This window comes from Phalangium opilio, unplaced genomic scaffold (assembly GCF_054372755.1).
Source record: "Phalangium opilio isolate 3A_F unplaced genomic scaffold, DU_Popi_V2 ptg000042l_1, whole genome shotgun sequence".
NCBI lineage: Eukaryota > Metazoa > Arthropoda > Arachnida > Opiliones > Phalangiidae > Phalangium > Phalangium opilio.
In genome coordinates this window covers 2,457,727-2,469,804 of record NW_028324166.1, presented here as the reverse complement: position 1 = coordinate 2,469,804, position 12,078 = coordinate 2,457,727, and the positions used below count along the sequence as shown (strand labels likewise).

Below are 12,078 nucleotides of genomic sequence, written 5' to 3'. Positions count from 1 at the left end.
TTTGACGGAGTTCTCTTAGCGTTGGATACTTTCAACGGAATATATTCGTTCGATTTGAAAACGTGCCATTGTAAGTAGATATTATTCAAATTCTAATCCAGGAGCCTGATTTTATAAACTTGTTCAAAATATCTATGAAGATGCTTGGAAAGAACTATTTTCTTCATACGATGAAGCTGGTAACCTCAAGTACCCATATTTGAACGACCTGGACTATGATGCCTCATCTCAAACGCTTTACATCGCTTCCGCGACGCAAATGTTTAATTCATCCGCGGGTAATAAAGTTGGGAAGATCAACACAATGGATAACACTGGATCGTAAGTACATGAACGAGATAGGCATACCAATATGTAAATTTTCTGGTATTTCAAGATCACTCGAATTTATTTTTAAGCACTATTTAAAGAACGTTAATGAATCTTTATCTAGCGTAAGTGTAATGTAGTTCAAAGTGTAACAGGACAAGAGTTTGAAGTTAATGTTTCTCTAATTCGTACCATCGTTATTTAAAGATATTGTTCAAAATGACCACTCCTGTGCTATTACACTTTGAACTACTTTGCATTGTCAGCTTATGCACACTTCTACCTTTAAACGTACACTTCTGCTAGATAAAGGCTCACTAACGTTCTTAGATTGGAGTATATTGAAATTGTCTAAACAAGATAGGCAGGCTGACATGTCTTACTCCACATGTGTGCCAATTGCCTTTTTTTATTGGCAAATGTTTGGCGGTCCGTCATTCTGAAAGTAAATGTTTTAGACCTCATGTTCTTTGACCCAAAGAACAACCCCTTTAATATATGGCAGAATTATCAGAAACACCCTGTGTTTGCTGGCGCATAAGTTTATGTTTCTACACTTTCAGGGTAATCAAATATAATTTGAGGACGAAGAAAGAGGAAATTCTAGTTAACGGTCTGTATTTTTGCAACGGCATTCAACTCTCGAAAAACAGAGACTCTTTACTGCTAGCCGAATTTATAATGGCAAGAATTTCGAGGTAAAGGTTACAACCACATTGCGAATAATCACAATATTTCGGTTGAATCTCAATGTATAAGTCAACCTTTCCAAGCTATAGTTCACGTTCCTTTTTTTTTCAGGTACATTTTGACTGGACCTAATGCTGGCAAATTGAGTGTTCTAACAAAAAACACCGGGATTGCCGGATAATGTACGACCGAGTTCCAATGGCGGTTATTGGGTTGCTGTTACAAGATCTGTAACGTTGACAAGAGAACAATACTTGGAGGTAAGAAGGCTTAAAAGTTTTGTGAAGTCAACTGAATTATGTCATTAGTTTAATAGGTCTAGTACTTTGGAATTTACAGTGCGTGGCCATGGAGATTGATGAATATGGTTCCACGAAACAAATTCTCATTCCAAATGGCAATCTGCCTTGCTCGTTAACGCAAGTGACAGATGTTAATGGCCACTTATACTTCGGTTCAAATTCTAATGAATTTGTTTTTAAAATAAATCCATATTAAATATTACAGCGTTCTTCAGCTGTAGTTGAACAAATTGTACTATATAACTAAATTAATAAATTTACAAGTACAAAGTTCAAAGTAATATTTAAATTCATTTTGTACATAATTATTAAATATAGAATGTAGGCTGTGTCGCTTCTACATAGCAATTTGACCCCGCCAGTGGTAGGAACCAATCAGAATTAACCCATGAGGGAGGTCCTAAAACTACCCTTTGTTAGGCTTAGCGGACTGAGGAAGCATCTAGTGGTGTTTATTTGTTGAAACTAAACAACAGCCGAGACTTGCATTAAGCAAGAAGTTCAGTTCGCATCGCGAGCTCAGTCAAACCGTTAAAATATGTTTCTATATATATTAACTCTAGTACTTTTCATTTCCAATGCTAATCAGGTCTACAGTCAATCAGATACCTTCAGGTATTGTTGGCAAAAATATATATTGAACGCTATTTTCTCAAAGGCGATCAAAATGTGTAACGATGTTTGAGTACCTTTCCCTGTAAACAAGCAGAAAAACTACGCCAGCCCCTAAAATCTTGGGCTGTGCGAGCCTTGAATTTTTGGTTTCGAGTCGAGTCTCGAGTATGGAAAATTTCTCTTTTCGAGTATCTGGCTAGTGGTCGGCGTTTGGACAAGATAATCCACAGAATTTTGGTTAATCAGTTATTCATGAATAATAATCCGATAATTATTCGTGATTACATTGCATTAATCATAGACTTCCCGTGGATAATTTCAAATTATGAATAAAGATAAAACAAACAGATATTATCCTATCCAAATGCCGACCACTATATCTGGCAGAGTCTCGAGAACTCGAATCGAGTATCGAGTAAATGGAAAATTTGTTCCGAGTATTTACCTCCCATTTACAGAGTTATAGTCCTTCCAAAAGCAGGTTTGAGTATTTATCGAGCCTAGGTTTAGTACTCGTAACATTTTCGAGTCTCTGATCAAGTACTCGCACAGCACTAACAGAATCACGCAAATGATAAATAAATAACAAATTATTTTCAATAACAGCGTTTTCGATTCAATGCTTCGGCAAGCGGGTCCATTCGCGTCAAAGTTAGACACTGAGAAAGTGAAATTGGTTAACAGCAACAAATTACTAAATGGCAAAATTCCAAAGCCGGAATCTATGGCGGAATACGATGGTAGAGATTGCTTTACAACTAAATAATCAATTTGCTGAGAAAATTTATTTATTTGAACATTTATCACAGGATATTTTTACGCTGGCACTGGCGACGGTCGAATTGTCAAATTTAACGACACATCAATAACCACACTACCCGAAATAGGTATCTAATATAATATAATGCTGCATAGTGTGCAGACAAGTGTTGCTAGTCATTTTTGAATGAAATTCATTAGCCATCTACAAGAGAGTGAAAAGCTTCTAGTTCTGTTTAGATTCAGTGATCATTAGGATAATATAGGAGAGGTTCAAAAATATAGGGATGTATAGGAATTTTAGGACAGCCCTGTATTCCATCATTTGACCGGTTTTTATTGGTTTTTAAGCCAGGGGTAGAAATCCCATTCGGCGGTTTTTGGGAATACGAGTATTTGACGGAGTTCTTCTAGCGGTAGATACTTTCAACGGAGTCTATTCGATCGATTTGAAGACATGTAATAATTGTAAGACACTACATGTTGCGTACCAAGAAGTAATTTGGTTTTACAAAACACATTCATCTTTCCCTTAAAGATGCATCGAATGAATTGTTTTCCTCTTACGATGAATATGGCAATCTTAAGTACCCGTTCTTGGACGACGTTGACATGGATGTCTCGTCTCAAACGCTTTACATCGCTTCCGTAACTCAAGAATATAATGAGACAGGAATTGTAAAAGTTAAGCGGATCGGCTACACGGATGACACGGGAATGTTAGTACAAAAGTTTTAATTTTTTTGAAGAAAGGAAATTCGCATTTGACGATATAAGTTCATAAGATATGTTCCATAAGTTTGTCATTGGTTACAAACTGGAGCTTGTCATGAAGTGACGTCGGTGAAACATCATAGATTAGACTCTTGGTGGGGCGCTGTCAAAGGCTTAGTAATGCAGACTAAATAGGAAGATCGAAGTCCTGCAAAATTAACCACCGAGTGTATATCTTCAATTCTCGAGCTGTAAGTGACTAGCGTTACGAAGTATATGTAGTGTAATACTTATGGAACATCTTATGAACTTAATTTTAGCAACCTATTGTAGTTTCAAGATTTCTTTATTTTAATCAAATTGTACACTTTCAGGGTTATCAAATATAATTTGAAAACGAAGAAAGAAGAGATACTAGTTCGCAATCTGTATTTTTGCAACGGGATTCAACTATCAAAAAACCGTGACTATTTACTGATATCTGAAAATATGAAATCAAAAGTTTCTAGGTAAAATTCACCGCTAATATACTAACCTAAATGGCTCAAACACTTCAGAAAAATATTTCGGATAAGTTTTAATAATAATATGTATAGAAAATAACAAAATCAGGTCTTCATGAAGTTCGAACATGAATTCCCATGTTCAGCAGAGAAAATATGACTTGTAATCCCCCGACCTTGTGAGTGAAAGGGAAATTCGTATTTTTTCTCTCTCTGCGCATGAGCAAAATTTCAAACCCACCAGTATAGTTCGTTTTCCCCACGTGACCAAGCTATTTCCGAATTTCGACTCGATTGAGAGACCCTGTCACCCTTCACCTCTGATGGTGTAACGCGTATTTGGTGGAGAGCCTTTGGCCTAGTTGGGATTCTTTGCAATCCATAATACGTTAGTATTTATACATATCTTACTCCCTATTCTTTCAGGTACATTTTGAAGGGACCTAATGCTGGCACATTGAGTGTTCTAACAAAGACACCGGGATCACCGGATAGTATACGACCGAGTTCCAATGGCGGTTATTGGGTTCCTGTTACACGATCTGTTACACTGACAAACGAACAATATTTGGAGGTAATAGCAGAAGTATATAATACTTCTCTTCGAGAGAAGTGTACCACAAAGCTGGGTGAGTGTAACGTCACTCTTCCCAACATCGGAACACTTAGAGCAAGGTTACTAAACCGAATCACATACACGATAAATAGTTCCCTCATCATTACTCTATTAGCGTTTAAATATTTGGTAAGACGCGCTTGAGCATTTTGTCCCACGTCAAGACGAGGTTTGTGGGATGATTGCTGGGGATTTAGTGCCAAACAACTATTGAATTCATCTTACGGTGCGATGCCCATTTGTAGTTTGATGAGCGGGAAAGCAAACTAAAAGGGGGAGCCTGGGAAGAATGACGTTAACTAAAGCATTAAGAGGATACAGAGTGTCATCCTTCTTCTATTATCCCCTTCTGGTAATAGTAATACTAAAATACATTATTAAGCTTTATGGACTTAAACCATTTAGTTGTGATGTTCTAAAGTTGGTTTGTGAAGGCTCTTATGTGTTATTCATTATTATTTTTAAATATTTCCTAAAACTAATTTTTAAAACCCCTTTTTACGAAAGTTGCACGGTTTCTCTTTTTAATTTTACAGTGCGTGGCCATGGAGATTGACGAGTATGGTGTGACGAAACAAATAATTATTCCAAGTGGAAATCTACCTTGCACGTTGTCGCAAGTGTTAGACTTCAATGGACAGTTGTACTTTGGATCAGTTACGAATAATTTCGTTTTAAAAATAAAGCCATAATAATACCATAAGTTTATAAGATATGATCCATAAATATGACACTACCTATAGTTCGTAATGCTAGAGTTACTGAGAGTTAGTTCAAGAACGACTATACTCGGTTTTGCAGTCCATTTTCCTATTTAGTCTGTACTAAGCCTTTGACAGCGCCCAGTCACCAGGCGTCGCTTTACCTTGAATCTATGACCTGCTTCACTTCATGACAAGCTCTCAGTAACCAGTTGCAAACTTATGGAACATATCTTATCAACTTATGCTAATACAGATGGCCCAAGTCAATTAGAGCCACATAATAATTAACTGCGCTGGCGTCTATTTATAATTTTGTATATGAAAATAATAAATTTCTGTGAGTCGTCTTAGTTGGGATATGTTTTTAAAACCACAAGCATAAGTTCATATATCTTATAAACCTATGACACTAGTAAAAAAATTTCACAAGTACACAACATTAAGTTCCCATTATTTTCTGGAGTTTTCTTTTCACCATTAACTATTGAGAATTTTCTCAGCCTGTACCGGTAACCAAAGTAGTCGTAGGTTCAGTGCGACTTCACATTACGTGAGCAATAACCCAAAACATAAACAGTTTAAATAAATAAATAAATAAATCATAACGAATAAAAAGTCGTTGACTTCCATTTCCACTCCTCACGTGTAATCTTACTCCATGGTCTTCGAACCATAGACATTAGAATACTATAATATTCTCTATGCTGAAGCCAATCAAGCCATGCGTGAAGCTCAAGCGTCTTCTGCTAGAGGTTCTAGTTAACTGTCACTAGAGAGAGAGACCTCAACGATTTTGATTTTAACATATTTTGAAATTCCATTAAATTAGTCAATGTCTTCAGTTTCTACAGCCAAGAAAAGAACAAATTTCGATGATGTACGTAGATTTTAAGATGAAAAAAATACGTTTATCCAGAAGGGGATAATAGAAGGATGACACTCTGTATCCTCTTAATACTTCAGTTATGTAACGTCATACTTCCCAAGTTCACCCTTTAAGTTTGCTTTCCCGCTCATCAAACTACAAATGGGCATCGCACCGTAAGGTGAATTCTATAATTGTTTGGTACTAAATCCCCAGCTATCAACCCACAAACCTTGATTGTCTTGACGTGGCTGGGACAAAAATCCACAAGTGCGTCTTGCCAAATAGTTAATCGCTAATAGAGTAATGATGAGGGAACTATTTATCGTGTATGTGATTCGGTTTAGTAACCTTACTCTAAATGTTCCTATGTTGGGAAGAATGACGTTACACTTACCCCGCTTTGTGGTACACTTCTCTCGAAGAGAAGTATTATATACTTCTGGTTTATCTAAATGTTATTTACTTTCCGACTGTAGGCGCTTAAAAAACGAATTCCTGAGAACCCAAGATTTAGAAATGTAAAGCCAGTGGTCAACACTGGTATGTTTTAACCTTTTAGTTTAACTCTTGAAATTAGAGGTCAAAATTTAAGTGCTTTTTGCAATAGGAATGAATAGCAGATCACAAGTGCCTCAACGCGTGAAAGACGCGCAAAAACACCAGAGACAAGATGAAATATTTAAAAGAATACGTCTTTCTACATTTGTTGCTTTGGTAAAAATTATATTATTAATTCTGATTCGTCAGTTTAAAATATTTCGTTAAGCCTTGGCAAAGTTAAACTATCGCTTTAAGCCTTGACCATAGCCCACTTGATCACGCTGGCTGCACGCGCTATAGAAGCCCGCTCAATCGACCCTAAGAATGAGAATAACATAGGTTCGGTCTAAACTTTCAAACCCGTCTGGTTTTAACATGGGCGTCTATGGGAGGGGACCAGTTTTTTCAACGTTTTTGACAATATTAATGCATCTACTGGTTCAAATCTCTTGAATTTTTAATGAGACGTGTATTCAAAGGTTTGATATTATCCTGCAAAATTTAAAATCTTCAGCTATAGTAGTTTTTTTTATAAAAAATAAAAATCATCACATAGTAGAGAAATAAATCCTTCAATGTGATGATTTTTATTTTTTATAAAAAAAAACTATTATAGCTGAAGACTTGAAATTTTACAGGATAATATCAAACCTTTCAATACACGTCTCATTAAAAATTCAAGAGATTTGAACCAGTAGATGCACTAATATTGTCAAAAACGTTGAAAAAACTGGTCCCCTCCCATAGACGCACGCCCATGTTAAAACCAGACACGGGTTTGAAAGTTTAGACCGAACCAGGGATGCTTGATATATCGACACTCTATAGGGATCGGCCTCTCTTGACAAAAGGTGGGGTAAAAAAGCGAGCCGTCTCAAAAATCGGACGCCTGGTGTCGGGGAGCAGCGTAACTATATTCATGACGTCAAGTCACGAGAAATTCAAAGGCGGGAAGAAAATGATTTACTGATTGGTTGAAATAAAAAAGGCGCAAATTACGAAAGATTGGCCGCGCAATTTCAACGAGTTATCTCAAAATTGCCTTTTCCATACCTTTTCACTCTTTTAAACTGAAAACTATTTGTAAATTAAAATATTTTTTTTTTAAAATGCCTGGAACTTTTTGTTCCGTTCCTAACTGTGGAGCAAAGTAAAATATCCAAGATTATCCCTTTTTAAGTTTCCTTAACAGAAAACTTGTTAAAATTCAACACTAAAAAGAAAACATTCACCTATTTATACTACGTTTAATATTAATTAGCTACTACTCACTGAAATAACTTGAAATTTCAGACAAATAAATAAGCTTCTCGTTGTTTTCGTTCATGTTTTAATTACGAACATAACTCTCCTCATCGTTGTTTTCAAACTTTTATAGGCCTCTCAGTACTAGCAGACGAATCATCACATAGTTACGATGCTCCCGCAATTCAGATGGCGCTGTCGTCAGCCTCAAAAACTTGCCCCTTTTTTTAACATTACGGGTATAGGAAGAGGCCGATCCCTATAGAGTGTCGATATATCAAGCATCCCTGACCGAACCTATGTGACGCGAAGCATTCGCGAGTTAACATGTAAAAAAATCGTTTGGATGGGCTTCTAGAGCGCGTGCAGCCAGCGTGCGTGATCAAGTGGGCTATGCCTTGGCAAAGTTAAACTATCGCTTTAAGCTAAGCTAGGCAAAGTTAAAAACTATCGCTTTAAGCCTTGGCAAAGTTAAAAAATATCGCTTTAAGCCTTAGCAAAACTATCGCTTTAAGCCTTAGCAAAACTATCGCTTTAACCCTTGGCAAGTTAAAAAATATCGCGTTAAGCCTTTGATAAGGTTGATTTAAGGGTAGTCTGTCTACTTTAATACCATTATATCTGTAATCTGTATAGATGGTTGAGGTTGCTAAAGAAGATTTAGAACAAAACAAATCAACCAACGAACGTTTACAGCCAAAGAAACAAGTTGAAGTTCAATCTCCAAAATCAAATAGGTTAGCTGATTTCAAGGAGTTTGACCGAGAAATTGATGTTCTATAAAATGACTTAAATTCGCAGTGTTTTAAGTGGTTTTGGAGAGCTTGACCTAAAAAGTGGCAGTGATAATCAGAAGTCTGAGAAACATCAGAACAATAACGCCTTAAGCTCTCTGCATCAGGATGTAAACCTTAAACTACCTCCTTATCTCTTGTTAGACGTCAGGGATCCTGATCTATTTGAAGCTTCACATATCATTACCGGTATAAAAGAATTAAAGAATTCGTGTATTACGGCATAAGTTTATAAGATACGTTCCATGTACGACACTACTTAGCTAGTTCAAGAATGACAAGCGAGAATGGACTACACTCGGTTTAGCAGTCCATCTAGGTCCTATTTAGTCTGCATTACTAAGCCTTTGACAGCATCGCCTCACCAGCAGACTTAGAAATAGCACACTTCCTCTGATCCAAAACCAGTTTATTAATTGCTTTTACTAGTTTTTTAATTCAAAAAGTGGGGATTACTGGTCCTCGGGACCAGTTTATTAATTGCAAATCTATAGGAGAATAAAGGCTGGGACCACTCCGGAGACCAGTTTATTATTTAGGACACTAGGGGGTCACTGGTCCCAAAGACTAGTTTAAAAATTATCCTTATTTCTAAGTCTGCTCACCAGGCGTCGCTTTATAAGAATCTATGACCTACGTCACTTCATGACAAGCTCCAGTTTCTAAGTTACCAGTGACAAACTCATGAAACATATCTTATGAACTAATCATATAATTATCTCAAATGGCTGGTCTCCCTTCGATTATTAATTACAAATACTAATTACTGATTACAGCTAAAAATTATCCAGCTCCAATGTTAAGCAGGACATGTAATTACGAAAGCAGAGATTTACTTTTATACGTATCCTTTCTCTATAGTTTGAAAGCAAAGCGCGGGTCAAGTGGATTCCCTATAAGTTGACTTTCCTTGCGAACTCAGCAGGTTTAGCTTGGCGAAGGCTAGTGGGCGGGGCTTAAAACTCCACCCATTAGCCTTGGTCAACCTAAATCCGCGGAGTTCAGGAGGAAAGTCAACTTGTAGGGGATCCACTGGACCTGCGCTTTGCTTAAATTTCGTTGACATTCCTTAACATTGCGGGATAGAAAAATGTGCCCTTAAACATCATTGTGATATACGATGAAGATGAATCGATATCTTCTAGGGTGGCAACAACTTTAACGCAGAGAGGCTATGATAACATATTTGTCTTAACAGGAGGTTATATACTATTCCTTAAACTAAACGCTTTAGGCCTAAAATGACACGTAATTGCGATGTATTCTTCTTCAGGTTTGAAACTCGCTACATCAAAGTTCATGGAGGGACTTATCATTAAGGGTACACCGCGGCAATTCTCCGCTCAGTCTCATAGTCGTTATGGTCAACTTACAAGTACAAATGCGACTGAAGTTTTAACTTCACGTGATATCCTTTCACAAGCTCCTGTTTATTTAAAAACAGATGTCAAAATGGGTATTAGGTTGTAAGAGTGAGGAACAGTAAGGAATTGGCCTTATTCCTGATCAACGCCATCGAGGCGTAGCGGCGACTTTTGGAACTATAATAATACGGTAGCCAATTACAGGTGGCGGTGGAGTCGATGGACTCTGATGGAGATCCGTTATTTTCTATGTTTTGTTGATCTTTCTGAATCATGTGAATAGCCAAGGCTTAACAAGCGATATGATTTCAAAAGTATTAAAAGTTGATTTTACCTTTCTTATTCTGTCTAATATTATGAAATAAGACTTTCGGAGTAAGTTTTCATTCGATTTTGGTCTATTTGGAGATTATTAGCTTAATAATTAATAATTAGTTAAAACATGTTTTTTGAAGTTGACGCGGTAATAATCAAAACATAGAAAATAACGGATCTCCATCAGAGTACATCGACTCCAGCGCCACCTGTAATTGGCTACCGTATTACTATAGTTCCAAAAGTCGCCGCTACGCCTCGGTGGCGTTGATCAGGAATATGGCCAATTAAGGCAAAAGCGAGTTGTTAAATATTTGGAAATACGTCATAGACACGTGACTAAGGAAAGATCTGGTTCAAAGAAACTTGTACTCTATTGTATGGCCTAAGCTGATGAGCTCCTATATGGAGTCTTTGGTTCTTGGCGTCAAGTGGTGCCTGTGACGTATTTCAATAATTTTTACCCACCAGCCAATGCCTTCTTTACAGTCCCTTTTATGTCTCGGCGCGTGAAAATCCAACGGTATGTGTCGCGCTTAGTCTTATAGAGTGCTGTCAGTTGTGACGTCAGATCCAAGGTTAAACGTCACGAGTCTGCCTTTAGCAATGGGCGGCCATGACAGTTACCGTTTTTTCTTTATGGGAAAACAGCATGGGTGACGTCACACTGGCGCTTCTGACAGCACTCTATAGGCTAGGGTAAACATAGTTTCAAACACTGTGCACACAGCTAATTACATTACTTACCACATGAATTTCCTTAATGGTAATTTTACTTGTTGAAAGTCTTCAGTCTCAGTTAACTGAAATTGTTACCATGTCGTCACAAAGTGCTAATGGTCAGTACTTTTTAACTGAAACTCAAGAGTCACTGGACACTAATGCTTCTATCTAAACTTAATATCAAAGGTCAATCTGTATCAGGATACCAGAGTAGGGCATCTACAGCTCAAACGAAACAAAGTATCACAAGGTCCGCAATGGCAACTCATAGTGGGAGAGTTAAACCATGGAAGTGAAACAAGTTACATCAATGCAATAACGTTACAAGACTTGATTTTAATTGAACAATATTGTGTCCCACTTTTAGAGTATCGAGTATCTAGACCTCGGTCCATCGTTGTTTTGCATTTGTTTTCGCTGATCTCAATAGATAGTTCGCATACATGGAGGATTCATACCATTTACACTAGAATTCCTGGCTAGCCGGCGGACATAAGCAGACGGGTTGGTTTCTGTCCTTCAGGTAGCCAGGCTTCCTGGTGTAAATAGTCTGAAGCCTCCATGTGTATAAGTTATCTATATGGTTGCTAGCTGTGTAGTATTTATTATTTTAACCCTTTTAAATTTTAAGAGTTACCACTTATATTATTAATTAAACCTCAATTATTCACGTTGATTATTGTGTAAAATATACCATTTACAAACAATGAAGCAATAAATTGATTAAAAGTAATTAAAATGTACCAACAAAAATGCTTACTATCATCACACCCAATAAAAATGCTTACTATCCTCACAGCCAACAAAAATACTTACTATCCTCACAGCCAACAACAACGCTCACTATTCTCACAGCCAACAAGAATGCTTACTATCCTCTCAGCCAACAAATACAATGCTCACTATTCTCACAACCGACAACAATGCTCACTATTCTCACAACCAACAACAATGCTCACTATTCTCACAGCCAACAACAATGCTCACTATTCTCACAGCCAACAACAATGCTCACTA

General features: G+C 37.1%; 2 protein-coding genes across 2 annotated transcripts; both read left to right on the top strand.

Moving 5' to 3' along the window:
* The first annotated feature begins 2,512 nt into the window (after positions 1-2,512).
* Positions 2,513-2,811, top strand: LOC149678289 (adipocyte plasma membrane-associated protein-like). Its single transcript, XM_089837033.1, has 2 exons — positions 2,513-2,656; positions 2,726-2,811. Exons 1-2 carry the CDS (start codon positions 2,536-2,538, stop codon positions 2,809-2,811), a joined length of 207 nt encoding a protein of 68 aa, XP_089693159.1. The 5' UTR covers positions 2,513-2,535.
* A 3,129-nt stretch (positions 2,812-5,940) lies between these two features.
* On the top strand, positions 5,941-11,800 carry LOC149678288 (centrosomal protein of 41 kDa B-like). The gene is made up of 10 exons (XM_089836282.1): positions 5,941-6,089; positions 6,557-6,620; positions 6,688-6,794; positions 8,502-8,602; positions 8,667-8,848; positions 9,436-9,503; positions 9,746-9,860; positions 9,933-10,067; positions 11,115-11,177; positions 11,248-11,800. The coding sequence occupies exons 1-10, from the start codon at positions 6,045-6,047 to the stop codon at positions 11,355-11,357; spliced, it is 990 nt and encodes a 329-aa protein (XP_089692408.1). The 5' UTR covers positions 5,941-6,044; the 3' UTR covers positions 11,358-11,800.
* Positions 11,801-12,078: the final 278 nt, after the last annotated feature.